Source organism: Pelodiscus sinensis, chromosome 3 (assembly GCF_049634645.1).
Source record: "Pelodiscus sinensis isolate JC-2024 chromosome 3, ASM4963464v1, whole genome shotgun sequence".
Classification (NCBI taxonomy): Eukaryota; Metazoa; Chordata; order Testudines; family Trionychidae; genus Pelodiscus; species Pelodiscus sinensis.
This window is the reverse complement of record NC_134713.1, coordinates 107,249,512-107,265,780: the sequence shown is the minus strand read 5'-3', so window position 1 is coordinate 107,265,780 and position 16,269 is coordinate 107,249,512. Positions and strand designations below refer to the sequence as shown.

Below are 16,269 nucleotides of genomic sequence, written 5' to 3'. Positions count from 1 at the left end.
TCAGGATATTTTATCTTTAAGTTTTTATTTTGCAGAAAGTGATGGTGCTCACACCTGGAAGTTTTCTAAACACCCCTGTTGGGTATGTCCATGCTGTTGGGCCTTTGATTCTTCTTTACGTTTTATAGTTCACACACTTTAAACATTCTGTCACAGCCCAGTTGTATATTGATAATATGTTGACTTGGTTTATTGTTCTGCGATGAGAACAACTCCCTGGATTTGTTATTTTGTTATGTGGCTTATATTTAAAAAAATTCTTAAAATAGCCTAGTGCTTGGAATTGATGCTTTTTAAACTTATACATGCACTCAAAATATAATAAATAATAATCTCTGAACTAAATGAAACCATCTTTATACATCCCTCTCATTTCATATCAGGAACACTTCTAAGCAAAAACACATGACTATAGTATGGTTGAAGGTGTTGTGGGGTGATAGAGTACCATGCTAAAATAACAGCTGATCGAATTTTTAAGCTTTTATTTCTTTGCGTTTTTTTCCTTACACTTAAATATGTTTTTTATTCCATTTGTATATTCTGGTTGACCAGATGATTCCCAAGCCCTTGTACATGCTTTCTCTGTTGGCATAGGATAGATTTTTGTTTTTTAATTTGTGGAAAAGCTCATATCTAGTTGAGTTAAACAGTTCATGAAACAACACCTAAGCCCATGGCCTTGGAGATTTATTTTCATCTCCCCAACATTCAAGCCCCAGCTGTGCCAAAAAATTGCTTCACACAAAGAATAGGGAAAATATTTAATAAAAACAAATATAAAACGGCCGAGCTGTCAAGAGCCTACCCCAAAAAAAGCAAGAGGGATGGGAACAAAGAATTTCCAACCTCAGAACTTTTGATTTGGTGCAAAACACATCCAGATTCTCACTGAATCTCTTGAGGGAGACAGGGGTTTATATAACAGTATGGGAATAGGCTTTTTTTTTTTTCTCCCAGTGTGGCTATGTTGATAGTTGGTTCTTTGATCAAATGGGTGGAAGAGAAAACAGCATTTTAAAGTGAGTGAAAAATTGTCATAAGTCAAGGGTTGGGAGGTTTTTCAACAACGGGACAAATGGAATATTATTATTAATTTCTTTTGTAATAGCATCGGACGACCCTTTCAGGGTTTGGTGTCTCTTCTGTATAGCATAAAACCCTCTCTAAACATTCCCTGTCTCCCTTACATTAGGACTTGGACAAAAAGAAACAAGAGACAAAACAGACAAATGGAAGGATACAGTGACCTTGGAATCATAGTTCCCTCTAATGTGCATGACTGTGGGACAAGAATTTGAGTCCCACTTACCTCCTCAGCAGGGCTGCACAGTGGCTGCTCAGCTGCTCTGGGTTGGGATCATGTGGGGAGCAGCTGCTTCACCCTGGGAGCAGCTGGGCAGCCATCACACAGCCCTAACCCTAGCTTCAGCCTCTCTCCAGGGCTGGAAATATGGCCAAGGTAGACTGTAGTGACTGTTCTGGCAGTTGGGGCCAGAGCCATTACATGGTGGGCAGTGATGGCTGCTCTGGCGATGGCTGCCCCTGCTCTGAGCCCACGCCCAGGGCACCATAGCCAGAGAGTGAGGGGCAACTAGGCATGTGTGTTGCTGGGCAAAGGGGGTGGGGAGACTACTGGGTTGGTGGGCAGCATGGCAGGACATGCTGGAAGCACAGGGTGAGGATTGGGGGGCACAACTGGGAGGAAAGCACAGAGGTTGGGATGAAGTGGACACTGTGCAGAAGTTAGGAGCAAAGGGGGCACAATGCAGATTAGTGGTAAAGGGTGCACAGGATGGGGATGTATGAGCTGGGGAACCCATGGATGCAGGAATGGTGGGAGCGACCCTGGGTGCCACGCTGGGTGGGTGCAGGGTTATATATAAATTTTTGTTATTAACTGATGGGTGCCACAGTGGCACACATCAGAAAAAGAGCACATGACATCAATACTGGTGCACAAGACAAAACTCATTCCACTCTCATATGGAAAATCTTAGAGGGAACACTGTTTGGAATAGCGGGGCTGTCTCTGAAGATATTAAAAAAGAGTGTTCATTCAACTCCAACTCCCTCTTCCCCCCAGCTATCTACCTCTTCCATTCAGTTTTCAGAATGAAAAAATACAACCATGTCACTCTAAAGGAAAGCATCAGGAATACTTCATTCCGTGTCCCCTTTACTATTTATCCCTAGTCCCAGTTTCTTTAATATACTTTCAAACCAGGATCCCATAAACCTAACTCTTTTAATAACAACTGTTTTTTTCTCCCCTGCTGAAGTCTTACTGCTTTTCTGTCCCTCTTCTTTATGCCGCTCTTATTGGTCTAGATCAGTGATTTTCAACCATTTTTCATTTGTGGATCTCTAAAATATTTCATATGGCTCCATGGATCCCTTTGTAAATCTTAGGAATAGTCTGCAGACCCCCAGTTGTCCATGGATAACAGGCTGAAAACCACTTTTCTAAGCTTCTGCTTTCCCTCCCATTTCCTCTCCTACACACTTTCAATGTACACACTCTTTTGTCTCCCCTCCTCTGTTACTCCAACTCATTCTTATTCTCTGCTGTTTTCTGAGGCTTGAAGGTGCAGACTGAAGAGGAGACAAAGAATGCAGAGCTACTGCCTGGGGTCTTTGCATTGTTTGATGCTTTACTGAGCTCCTCCCTAGTGGCTGTCATCAGCTCTCTTTCACTTGAAATTAGATAGGCAGAACGGGCATCAACATGTGTGCTGAGCAGCCACAGGAGCATAAAATTGCTAGAGCAGTGAAAGTCCTGGCTCAGTTTGAACACCATTGCTGAAGGTGCTAATGGCTTTGAATAGTCACTAAAGGCACATCTACACGGCACCCTAAACTCAAAATAAGACACGCAAATTGCGTATCTTATTTCGAATCTATTTCGAAATAGCTTATTTTGAATTTTGGCATGTCTACACAGCGCCAAATTTTGAAATAATGCACTATTTCGAGCCATCCCTCAATCCTTATGCAATGAGGTTTATTGGGATGGTGAAACAGCGCACCCGTTATTTCGAAAAATATTTTGAAATAATGGGTGGCTTGTGTAGACATGGGGTAGTTATTTTGGGATACCGGAGGTATCCTGAAATAGCTGTGCAGTGTAGATGTATCCTAAGAGCGGTTGCCCTTTTGCTTGATTTCACAGGAAAGCCCTGATTCTGATAAAGGCGTTCTGAGTTCTGCCAATGCTGGTCTTTGGAAAGGTTCCAAAATACCTTTGTGCTTGACTCTACACCACATTTGTGACATATGGATGTCATGCTAACATGGGAAGCTGACAAAAATATTGGAAAAAATAGAAGTAATCTGGAAAGTCTGAAATGCCAAAGAAACTCTTTCCCTTCCTTCTCCTATGATTTCCTGCTTCTCCCCCTCCGCCTGCCCTCTGTCAATTTAGCTTACTTTTGTAGCATAAGTTTGCAAATACAGAGGACTCAATCCTGAATCTTCTAATTAGTCAAAACAAAGGGGCAGTATGAGAACCAAGATACTTCACTGGGTATGCACTACTGCAGCAAGTTACCTCTCTTTTGGTTCTGATTTTTGAAAAGGAGCAATTTAATTACTGAAGCCATGAAAATTTTGGAATGGGATACACATGCTTCCATCCCCCTCTTCTACCTTCATAACCCAGGTTATCTAAGCTTATGTTAATAGGTCGTTGAGATATAAAGTGTTAACTAGTTAACCAGTTACCTGGTAATCATTAGCCTTACTGGCATGCTTACTAGGTAACTGGTTAACTGGCAGCTTGGCCTAGTTAAAGCAGGCCCCACCTATGGCGTGGAGGACTCTTGTCCAGCCTGTGGGAGCAACTCCCCCATTTGTGGTAGGGTGGGCTCAGCCCACCCTGTCCAGAGCAACTTGTGGCATAGTGGGCCCAGCCAGGTTGGAGCAGTGTCCTGCACGTAGGATCCTGGTGAACCGGTTACACATACTGTTTAAATGGTTAACTTTTAAATAGGATTTTACTTCCTTAATTGCTCAGTCAGTTTATTGTGAATAATAGTTTTCTGTTGTAATTTAAAGACTCTTGCTTCAAGAAAAGCAAACCCAGAAAGGAAGTCTACACTGATAAGAATTGAAATTCTGATATTTTCCATATGTGTCAAATATATTTTCTCTAAAAAACCACAATGAAATACAGATTACTTTGTATGTAAAGAGTTCAGAAGGTCTTTGAGCCTCCTTATTCTCCAACTACCATCCTCCCCCAAAAAGACAAGAAAAAACACTCAAACAACAAAATAAAATCGGTAAATATATGCAGCAAGAGCAAACTTTGTCTTCTTAAAATTCACATGCTAATAAAAGATTTCTTACAACTACAACTACCGCTGGCAATATTTTAATCAAAGTTATGGCTCTTCAAAGCTTATCATATAAAATCTCAGCCTAACTATTTTTTTCCTTTTTTGGGTGTGCGATTTTGGATATTACATATACCTCTCCTGACACTTAATGTGACAGACTTTCTGGGAAACTTGTGTAGGCTGTTCCTTGTCCTAGACACCAGATATGTTGATGTTCACATCTCCTTTTTAGCCCTAGGACCTTATTCCAAAATACACCTTCTTACCCCAGTTCGAATTTATAAAAGTGATGCATCCATACTACCAAGACCATTATTTCAAAATAACGGGTGGTGGAATTCCAACTCTGTAATCCTGCTTTTCACAAGGAGTAACGCTAATTCTGAAACAGTAATTTTGAAAAAACATTAGCATGGGTGCTCTGGTGACACTAATTTGAACTTACTGGCATTTGCCTCAGAGTAATTTGCATTAAGAGGGTGCTAAATGCTGGCTAAATCTAATGTTTAAAAAATAACCACTAGAGGGAAAAATCAAATTTAATGTAGTTTGTTTTATAAACAGGAATTAACTCAAGAGTTTGAAAATAATCCCTTATTTCACACATGCATATTACTATATTTAGATTGAGATACAACAGTGTAACTATGATTCTCAATTCATATAATCTTTTGACTATATGTGACATGACATATACCAGTTCATCTTGTCAAGATATTTCTTTTAATACATTGTGTATATTTCAAAACATGTGAAAACAGAGTTTCTTAGAAGACCTAAAGTTGTAAACATGATGTGAAGCAACACACATTTCAACAGGCTGCTTGGAAAAAAATCCAGAGGAATCAAGTTCAGCTGATTTGGAGTAGTCTCCTAATTTGAAACACAAAAAAACTTTTCTTTTGCTGCACAAGCTAAGAGGGAAAAACAATCTAAGAATCAGATTCAAAGTTCTTTTTTTTTTTTTTTTTTTAAACCAAGACTCAGGGCAACATTTGGAAACAATGTTAAGATGTTAAAAGAATCTATCCTGGGACTTTTAAAGATCAACTTTTAAACTCTCTGAAAACAACCTGACTTGTTGGGAGTCATCATGACTTTGTGCATATCTAAAAGTAATCCAGAACAATAGTAATCAATGAACATCTACAGACTAAACAGATGAAGATGGAATCTGGAGGAGGAAGAGATGAATAAAGAGGTTTCTGCAATATTCTCACTCGTCCCTACACCCTGTTCCCAGGTAGCCCTGTTGGCAATCTCTTGTGAATTTCACAGATGATAGCCTTTCATGAAATGAGAGCCAGTTATCACTGGTAGATATACTGGCGACTAATGAGATTGATCTGGGATCCATAGATCTTGTCACAACTGAAGCAGCCATTTTCCAATGGAAGGGGCAGAGTTCAGCTGGAGCATGTTCCAATGCCTTCCAATAAAAATGAAACAAAACCAGAACACTCATTGAGTTTGGCAGTCTGTGGATAGGACTGGAACATGAAAAAAAAACTCAACTAACCCTCTCATCTGAGTTCCTTTAGGACAAGGTTGAGGCAGAAAGAAAGTGAAAATCCCCTCCCCCCATTAGGTGGGAGGCCTCACGGCTCTTGGTTTCCTCTCCCTCTTCCTCCCCCCCCAAAAGGGGAGAAGCCTTGTGGTTCTGAAGGCATAGGGAAATTGTAGGGAGGGGCTGTGGGATACAGATTGTCACTCTGTCGTCTCAGAGGAAAAGTTTTTTTTTATATAGAGAGATATCTTTGGGACAGTTACCATAAGGAATCTGTTCTTCTTCTGAGCAGAAGAATTCAGTGCCCAGCACTGCCACACTAAAATTGCCCTGTGTTCAGATATCCTTTTCCCATTCCATTAAGGAGATTATAAAGTTACTGGTTGGCCCATTTACAGACCCTTGCCCTCTCTGAGATACCTGTGGACAAATAGTAGTGGAAAAAAAAAATCAAAATATGATTGCAGGGGAGGGGTGTGTGTATCAGGAAAACAAAAACTGAGGCATAGACTCAAGAGAAACGAGTCAAAGAAAGTCCTTCTCCTGCTTCCACCATCAGAAATAGAGGAGAGTACTATGGATTCTTCAAGTAATGTGACTAGAACTGGGCAATTTTGGGGGGCAAATAGTAAATTTGTTGAAAAATGAATCTTTGAGAACCCTTGAAACTTGCAAATGTGTATCAATTCACCAAATACTTTTATCTAGAGAAAAAAACGATTTTTTTTTAAAAAAAATGTCAAAACAAAACATTTTGGAAATGAACCATTTCAAACACGTCATTTCAAATCACCCTTTCATTTAGAAAATGTCATTCCAGACAGGCATTTAAACATTCCCTAGTACTAAATAAAATGTTGGGTTTTTTTTATTTCTGCAAGGAAAACTAGGAGGAATGGAGGGGTCGGGGGGTGGGGGGGGGGAGGGGGACGGGAGGGGGAGAGAAATCAATTTTGGTTTAAAGGCAACAGATTGTTTTAATTTTTCAGATCATACACTGAACCAAATAAATAAATTATTTGCTCAGCTTTAAGTATGATCATGCCGAATCATTACAGGTAAGATGGGAAGCAACACTTAAGAGTTAAGTAACACTGCCTGACACTTCCCATTATGTGATCTCATTTTCAGTTGCTTGTAATTCTGCCAAACTTCAACCATTCCAGATGAAATGTTCTACGCTGGGTATTTGCCATAGGCTGAAATTTTAGCAAAGTTTCAGCAGAAAAAATTCAGTCATTTGCAAAAATTAAATTAGGGAAAATACAATAGTTCTGATTGTCTTAGAAGTCTTACAAACATTTTTCTTGATAAGTTCTAGCATCTTCACATCTTCATCATTGAAACAGGGACTGAAATTTGGCAGGACTGGCAAGGGGTCAGCACAGAATCAGTTGCATTTTGCTGTCCCTGTGAAAATCCATCCAGACATGGCCAAATTATAAGCCTATGAAAAACATTATTTGCACTAGTTCAGTAGAGACTTTTTAGTAAAATTCTTAGCAATATAATTCTCCAGATATTCTGTCTGCACTGAGAGTGTCCATCCTGGAGCTGTAGGGGCCTAAGTGGAATTTGCCTTCAATTCCTCCTCCTGGCAACATGGCGATGTTGGAACACAGGAAACTTTGCAAACAAGCAACTGAAACACAGTGACTTTCAAGGTCTCTAACTAGAGATGGGAATACAACCTAAATCTTGAGAAACTATGCTTCCCCTAAAGAAGGAAAGCAATACTTTAGGGAGCCACAGGTGAATGCATTTCAAACAGGAACACATTAAGAAAATGAAAGTTCACCTAAATGCAACAAAAAGTGTCCACTGTGTGGTGAGGCCTCATCAGAGGGGATATTTAAAGCTAAACAAGACAAAGCACTAGTAAATATGCAGTTGTGCAATGAGAATCCTGTACCGTCAGAAATACTCTCTTCAGTAACTGCTATTTTTAAAAAATCAGTACTGTCTGAGATTTTAAGGAAAGCGAGCACCTTCTTACAAGTGATGTCTAAAAGCAACAATCATTAGATTTGTTGCAACATCCTCTTTGTTCTGCATCTGAAACTCTTGCAACATTTTTTCATGTTTTCTTTCTTTTTAATCATCTTACCTCCAAATTATACAGATATTTGAAACTGTTTTCCTGACTGGCAGCTCTTCTCACAGCCTGAGCCAATTCCACAGCTCCTCTGCCACCAGCTGACCAGTGATTGCAGGGCACTGCATCAAATGCTCCAGCTTCTTTTGCAATCTCACAGACTAAATCAACTTCAGCATGGGAGTCAGTTCTGCCAACCAAACAGTTTTATGTCATTATTTTGTTTATTTGCTCTTATACAGCCTTATTTGTTAAGCACTGCTCTGTAATGATAGTTATGAACCAAATGATAGAAGTCTTAAAATTATTAAATGTTTATAAAACCCCCAACTGTCTCAAGTACACTGAAATAGAAAAGTTTCATAACAAATCACATACAATACCATTCTCTGTTTATGTGATTTGAAAGTCTCTAAGAGGGGCAGTTACAGACACTTTTAAACCTTTATACTCTTCAGGATGTATAAAAGGAAGTTTGAAGAATTTACTTTTTTCCCCCCTCTAAAATATCCTTTCTATAAGCCAAATGTATACTTTTTTTCTCTTGCCTTTAAAAGCTTCTCTCTTCATGACATTAGATAATTTAAAAAACAAATGAAAAGGAAGGTGCACTAAATCAGTGTTTCTCAACTTTTTTTTTTATAAAGTATCCCCTTTTCAAAAAAAAAATAAAAAAATTATAATACCCCCAGTAGCTACAGTTTTCAGACACACAAAATGTATTTCTACCATTGCACCACATTTGTTTAAACAACTTAATTGGAGCCGAGTGGGCGATGAAATTTTTGGGTGTAAAAAGTACAAAAATAATAAAACACTGTAAAACCTAAAAGAAAAATTCAGTTTTCTCTAAATTTCAGTTGTGTTGATGTACCCCCAAGACTTCTCTCGAGTACCCGTAAGGGTACTCGTACCACTGGTTGAGAAACACTGCTCTAAATGAACCACTGAAAAACAAATTAGTGTTCTGAATTTAAAAAAAAAATTCAGGACTAAACAAGTATATTTAATTAGGTCACTACATCAGCAGAATCCTTGTAATTCTTTTAAATGGCATATGAAGTTAATATTGTTTGTGCTTCCTGGATTTCATCCATCTGTAAGTGATACTATATTTAACATACTATATGAGGTCAGGGATTAAATGATTATACCTAATGCAAAGCCAATAAGCTTGATCTTTGGGTCTACTTATATGAGTAAAGGATGGGTTGACTTACTTGAAGACATTTAAAGCAACCACAACAGGAACTCCAAAGAGTTGAGCAATCTGAATCTGTTTCTGTAGATTACAGCAGCCATCAGAAACCAGCTGGAGATTCTACATAATTAAACAAAAAACAGAATAGAAATGGCAATATGTGTCACATCTTTTCTAGCCAAAGAATTTTCCTAAATTACAACAGACATGGTTAGTTATAATTATTTTGATATTTATGGGTAACCTTTATAATAGACTTCAGACAAAACACTTTGACGTATCCTATTAATTCTAATTTTAGTAGCAGCAGCCACATTTATACAACTGAGCAGGATCTAAATCTTGTTTATTTGAGCATGCTGCCAGATTGCTCCCTTCTAGGACACAAGCAAGACAGAGATGCTGCTGACTGGCTGCTAATTAATAAACAAGATTCCAGAAAATATCTGTGGGCTGTTTGACATTGGCAGTGGTGTGGACTGCTCTCTTTCCCTGCCTGCCCTTCTAACTCGTAGTTCATCCGAAGGAGTTGCACAGTAATGCAATCACTAAGACATTTGCTGCTGAAGCTTTCCATCAAGGACTGGTGCTATCTCATCTGATTCCTCCTAGGATCCTTTTTCACCACGCATCCAGATCCAGGGAGGACACTGGCAGGAAGAGATGGACTAGCCTTCTCATTCGCCTTCCACGCTCTATGCAGGGAGAGTTCACTCAAATCAAAATCCAGTGAGTGATGCCACTTAGACTGTGAGAGATAACACTAATGTGGGCATTCTAGTCATCCATTAAAGGCCCAGATCCCAAAATCCCAGAGAGGATAGTTGACAGGGATGCAAGCTGATAAAAGGGCCCATCCAACTCCCACTGAAGTGAACTGCAACTCCCACGGAATCAGTGGCAGGCCATCAGGCCCACAGAAGTATAGTTCATAAGACTCTCAAACCTATGACATTTAAAATATCAAACTAGTTCACCCACACAGCTCCCTCTCTCCCACACATGCAAACAAGCGAAGTCCAGGTGATTTACTCCTGTTGAGTTTCTCAGGTTGTTTTGGTTTTAGGCTTTAGAAAGGATGTATTCTGATTTTCCATGGAAAAGTACATTGGTATAGGAATTCTTTCATCATGCCATATAAGGAACAATATTAAAATATTTTATCTGTATTAATCTCTTCATTACTGAATCCACTGTGTAGAACTACTGTATGAGAGCTAGGTATTATTATAGGCCACACATAACATGGTAATGGCTTGTAGAAGTAAAGTTTTGGAATATTTCAGTATCCAAACACACGATCTTAGCCTTAAATAGGCTGAGTAGCAAAAAAGAAGTTACGCACTTTGTGCAGTAACGATTGTTCTTCGAGATGCGTGTCCCATGGGTGCTCCACTGTCCCGGCACCACAGATCGGAGATCTTTTCTAGCCATAGTCTGCCGGACAACGCATGCATGAAGTACGGCTCATGGCTTTTCGCGCCATTTGAGCGTTGGTGGTCCTGCTCCCGCCAGTTCCTCCTGCCTCTTGCTCTGAAAGACACAAAGTAGAGAAAACTCCGAAGAGGGGAGGAGGGCGGGTCGTGGAGCACCCACGGGACACGCATCTCGAAGAACAATCGTTACTGCACAAGGTGCGTAACTTCTTTTTCTTCTTCGAGCAGTGTCCCGTGGGTGCTCCACTGTAGGTGAATGTACAGCAGTAGCTCGCGAATGAAGGAGGGTTCGGAGCTAGCATGCCGTAGCTGAGGATAACACCGCTGCCGCCACCACTGAATCAGGTATTAATAGATTAGGGATGGCGTAATGTGTAGCGAAGGTTAGGTTGGAAGACCACGTAGCAGCTCTGCAGATATCTATCAGGGGAACTCCCTTGAGGAATGCAGTGGACGTAGCGACCGCCCGAGTCGAGTGGGTCCTCAGGGTCGAAGGCAGTGGTTTCTTACGCAGTTTATAACAGGTTCTTATGCATTGTACAATAGTGGAGGAGATGCGTTGAGCGGACAATGAGCGACCTTTAGAGCGGTCCACCATTGATATTAGTAACGGGTCCGCCACTCGAAAGGGTCTGGTTCTCTCAATATAGAAGGCGAGAGCCCGTCTGACATCCAAAGTATGCAAGCGTGCGTGTTCTGGTGAAGCGTGTGGTTTGGGATGGAATATAGGAAGGATTATAGGCTCGTTGATGTGAAAACGAGAGATCACTTTGGGGCGAAAACGTGGTTGCGTTCGCAATATTACCGCTTGGTGTGTAAAAATTATATAAGGAGGAGAGGCTGATAGAGCAGCTAACTCACTCACTCTCCTCGTGGAAGTAATGGCCAACAAGAAAATGACCTTCATGGCCAGGTCATATAAAGTGCATGTCGCTAGCAGTTCGAAGGGTTGCCCGTCAGGGAATTCAGGACCATTTCGAGGTCCCAAGGATCCGCCGGTTGAGAATATTGTGGATACAAGTTGGACATTCCCTTCAAGAACCTTTTAGTTGTCGGATGGGAAAATACGGAACATCCGTCGACTGGCTGATGAAAGGCTGCTATTGTGGCGACATGAACTCTAATGGAAGTACTCTTGAGGTGTACCAGGTAGTCCAGGATACACTGCAGAGGTGTAGAGACTGGATTCAGATCCTTTTGGGAACACCATGATGAGAAGCGTGACCATTTTGAAAGGTAAGTAGTTCATGTAGATAATTTTCTACTGTTTAGTAAAACGTGCTTGACAGATTGTGAGCATAATACTTCTGACTGTTGGAACCAACTAGGTACCATGCCGTGAGTGCGAGATGGTTCACCTGCGGATGGAGAAGGGAGCGGTGACTTTGCGAGAGCAGATCGTGTCAAATTGGCAGAGGACACGGAGGATGTATCGACATGCGATAGAGGTATGGATACCACGTTTGCCTGGGCCAGGCTGGGGCTATTAGGATTACTGTGGCCCTTTCTCGAATAATTTTCTCCACCACCCTTGGAATCAGGGGTGTGGGTGGGAATGCATAAAGTAGGTGATGTCCCCAGTTGTATAGGAAAGCGTCGCCTTTTGAATTTCGCCCAATTCCCGCTCTCGAGCAATACTGAGGACATTTCGCATTGTGAGAAGTGGCAAAGAGGTCTACTAGCGGAAATCCCCATCGTTGAAATATCACCGAAAACACTGTGGGATGTAACTCCCACTCATGATTGAGAGAAAAATGCCTGCTGAGGGCGTCGGCCGTTACATTGTGGTGGCCCGGGAGATATTCTGCTATTAAAAAGACGTTGTGGTGATTGCACATGTTCCATAGACTAATCGCTTCTGCGCACAAGGAGTGGGACCTGGCCCCACCCTGCTTGTTTATGTAATAAACGGTTGTCATATTGTCTGTAAGGACTCGTATGACCTGTCCCCGAATGATGGGAAGGAAGTGTTGACATGCTTTGTACACTGCCCTGAGCTCCAGGAAGTTGATGTGCATCAACGATTCGTCTGGCGACCATAGGCCTTGTACTTGTTCGGGGCTGAGGTGTGCGCCCCATCTGATGAGTGACGCATCTGTTGTCAACTGCACCGACGGCTGAGGGCGATGAAAGGGTACGCCCGACAACAGATTGTCTGGACTTATCCACCAAGCCAGTGATTTCTTGACATGGGTGGGAACTGTTATTGTCCTGTGGACATCGCGTACATTGGGGGGACAGATTCGTGCCATCCAATGTTGAAGGCATCGAAAATGTAACCGTGAGTGTTTTACCACATATGTTGTGGAGGCCATGTGTCCCATAAGCTGTAGGCACCGTAGTATGGGAACCGTTGGACTGATGAGTAAGATCTGGATCAAGTCCTGCATTGTCTGGAACCTTTCCATCGGTAATGATGCACGCTCGGTCATAGAGTCTAGACGAGCGCCTATGAACTGTATTGTTTGGTGTGGTTCCAATGATGACTGTGGAACATTGAGAATGAGACCCAGCTCCTGGAAAAGCGTGCGTGTTGTCTCTGTGGCATTGCGCGCTTCCTGTGACGATTGGGCTCTGATTAGGCAATCGTCGAGGTATGGAAAGATCATTATATGTAGACGACGAAGATATGTGATCGCCACAGCCAGGGTCTTGGAGAAAACCCGTGGAGCCGACGAGAGACCGAACGGCAGGACCTTATATTGGAAATGGTCTGTACCGATTTGGAAGCGTAGGAATCGTCTGTGCGCCGGATGAATCGCAATGTGAAAGTATGCGTCTTGAAGATCGAGGGATGTGAACCAATCCCCGTTCTGAAGTGCTGGGATGATTGTAGTTAAGGTAACCATTCGAAACCGTTGTTTTCGTAAGAAACGGTTGAGGTCGCGAAGATCTAGTATTGGTCTCCATCCCCCTGATTTCTTTTCCGTTATGAAGTAGCGGGAATAAAAACCTCTGCCTTGAACTCGTCCGGAACAGGCTCTATTGCTCCGACGACGAGTAGACGGGTAACTTCTTGCCTGAGCAAGAGCTCGTGAGATGGGTCCCTGAAAAGGGATGGGGCGGGGGGGATGGGTGGGGTAGCGACGTGAATGGGATGGTGTAACCGAGACGAATTGTCTGAAGGACCCATTTGTCGGTGGTGATGTAGGCCCATCGATGGAGGTATGGCCTCAGACGGTGATGAAATATTGCCTTCGTAGCACTCAGAATGGTATTGATAGGAATGGTTCTCAACCCCTCGAGTGATGCGTCAAACTTGCTGTCTGGTACCCTGCTGGGAAGTTGCTTTGGGCGGCGGGCGTCTCAGCTGTTGCCGCTGTCTACCTCTTTGTTGGTCTTGAGGCCTATACTGAGGAGATTGTCGTAGGGGGGGCCTCTGCCTCTGGTAGGGGGTATACCGCTTTCAACGATATGGAGGAGTGTACATGCCCAGTGTTATTAAAGTGGTTCTGGAGTCCTCCCCCGAGTGCAGAAGTTGGTCAGTCTTATCAGAAAAGAGGTTCTGCCTGTCAAAGGGTAGGTCCTCGACCTTCGAGAACAGATCTTTGGGAGCAGAGGACTGTTGCAGCCAGGATGCTCTGCGCATAGCGACTGATGTAGCAGTCGTGCGTGCTGCAGCGTCAGCTGTATCCAGGGCAATATGTAAGGCCGTTCCAGAGGCTGCGTAGCCCTCTTGTATAACAGCCTTTAAAATGTCTCGTTTCACTTCTGGAAGATGTTGAAGCAGTGGTACAAGCTTGGCGTAGTTGTCAAAGTTGTGATTCGCCAACAATGCAGAATAATTGGCCATTCGTAAAGTGAGTGTTGCCGAGGAGTAAACATTACGTCCGAATAAATCGAGACTCTTACTATCTCTGTCTGCGGCAGTAGGCTTGTGTTGCGGCATCTTTGCCTTTTGCTGTACTGCATCCACAACCAAGGAGTTAGGCTGTGGATGGGTGAAGAGAAATTCCATCCCTTTAGCAGGGACAAAATACTTTTTATCTGTCTTCTTATTCGTCGGCGGGGCGGATGCCGGCAACTGCCAAATATCATCCGCAATTTCAAGAATGGCTGCGTCCAGTGGCAACGAAATCTTGGGCTGGTGAGTGTGCTTGATATTACGGAGGAGATGGTGTTGTTTTTGTTCCACGTCACCCAGCTGTACGTTTTGACTCTCCGCCACTCTTTTAAACAACTCCTGAAACTGGCGTAGGTTGTCAGATGGTGAGGTGTCTCCTTGAAAAACTGCATCGTCCGGAGACGATGAAGAATGATGCATGGGTGATTGATCAGGTTAGGGATCCCGAACGGGAAGAGGTTGTCCGGTGTGAGAAGGAAACCCGGAGGGAGTTGGTGGCCTTGAAGGGGCAGAGGAAGCATGGTGCCTTTGAGCGAGAGAGGTTTGTGTAGACCGGTGCTGATGAGAGGATCACCTATGATGATAGTAGGGCGACGTGGAACGACGGGGTCTCCTGCAATATCTGGAATGGGTTGAAAACACTGGCGATCTTGATGATCGTGATCTCCCTCTGTAATATGTCCTGCGACTGGGTGAGCGATCATGGTGGTAGGAGTGACCGGAACGTGGCGAGATTTGGCCGGTATGAGAGTATTCAGAGTACGGCGGAGATGGTGAACGTACTTCAGGAGAGAACTCAGGACTTGGTGATAAAGAAGATAATCTCTTGGATGAATGGGCCGGTGGTGCCAGCAACTGTTCCGGTGGAGAGGAAGTCGGAGTGGAAAGCACAGAGTGAGGGATTATCTCCACTGGCATTGGAGGAATCCGTACCGAGCTGGTCCGTGTCGTCGTAGTTGATTGTCTCGGTACCGATGATTGCCTCAGTTCCGGGGATCGTCTCAAAGGAGAAGGCAGTCACGGTGCTGGTGGACGTCCTTCTGAGGGAAGCCTGTGGTGAGACGATCCTTTCGGTATCAAAGGGTGGCTCGGTGCCGGTACAGTCGATGACGGGGAACGCTCAGGTGCCGATGAATGTTTAAGCTTTGTGGGAGGCGATGGTCAATTCGGTGCCGACCATGTAGGAGAAGAAGGATGCTCAGGAGTTACCGAGCGTCGTCTCGCCGAAGGTTTAGAATGAGCCGGTGCCGGAGTGCGGTCCTGCACTGAGGAATGGCTCATCTCCGCAGGCGGCTTGGGCATGCGCGTCGGTGCCAGGGAGAGTCTCGGTGCCTGGGAGTGGCTGCGCGCCTCGGAGCGTCTTGGTGCCGGGGAGCGGCTCGGTGCCGGGGAGCGGCTCGGTGCCGGGGAGCGCTCCGTACCGGCAGCGGTTCTCGAAGCCGTGGAAGTCCCTGGAAGTGGTTTGGAGACCGAGGGAATGGCTGAGATAGTTGAGCCCGATATAGAAGGGCTCGGAGCCAACTTACTCCGGCTGTCTTTAGGCGCCACCCAACGCTTGCAGGCGGTGCCGTTGATGTCCCTGGCTTGTCACCTGCACCCGATCTTGAGGGTGGAAGGGATCGCGCCGGTGATGGTTTCCTCTTCATTTTTTTAGTTTGCTCCGCGTGCCCCTTGGATTGTTTGACCTCAGGTTGCAAAGCTTTTTCAAACAAGAGGATCTTTAGGCGCATGTCCCTGTCCCGTCTTGCTCTGGCTGTCAGATTGGAGCAATGGGGACATTTCTGGGGTATGTGGCCTTCCCCGAGGCACCTGATGCACAGGGAATGGCCATCAAAGGCAGGCATTG

At 43.6% G+C, this 16,269-nt stretch overlaps 1 protein-coding gene across 3 annotated transcripts in view; it reads right to left on the bottom strand.

The window, feature by feature from the left end:
* The window catches only part of MTHFD1L (methylenetetrahydrofolate dehydrogenase (NADP+ dependent) 1 like), a 246,840-nt gene that overhangs the window by 72,310 nt on the left and 158,261 nt on the right, over positions 1-16,269 (bottom strand). For all 3 annotated transcript variants that reach the window (XM_075924433.1, XM_075924434.1, XM_025180633.2), the window contains 2 exons: positions 9,163-9,263; positions 7,955-8,132 (listed from right to left, as the gene is read on the bottom strand). In XM_075924433.1, the coding sequence (XP_075780548.1) occupies positions 7,955-8,132; positions 9,163-9,263 (279 nt within the window). The remainder of the gene's footprint in view (positions 1-7,954; positions 8,133-9,162; positions 9,264-16,269) is intronic.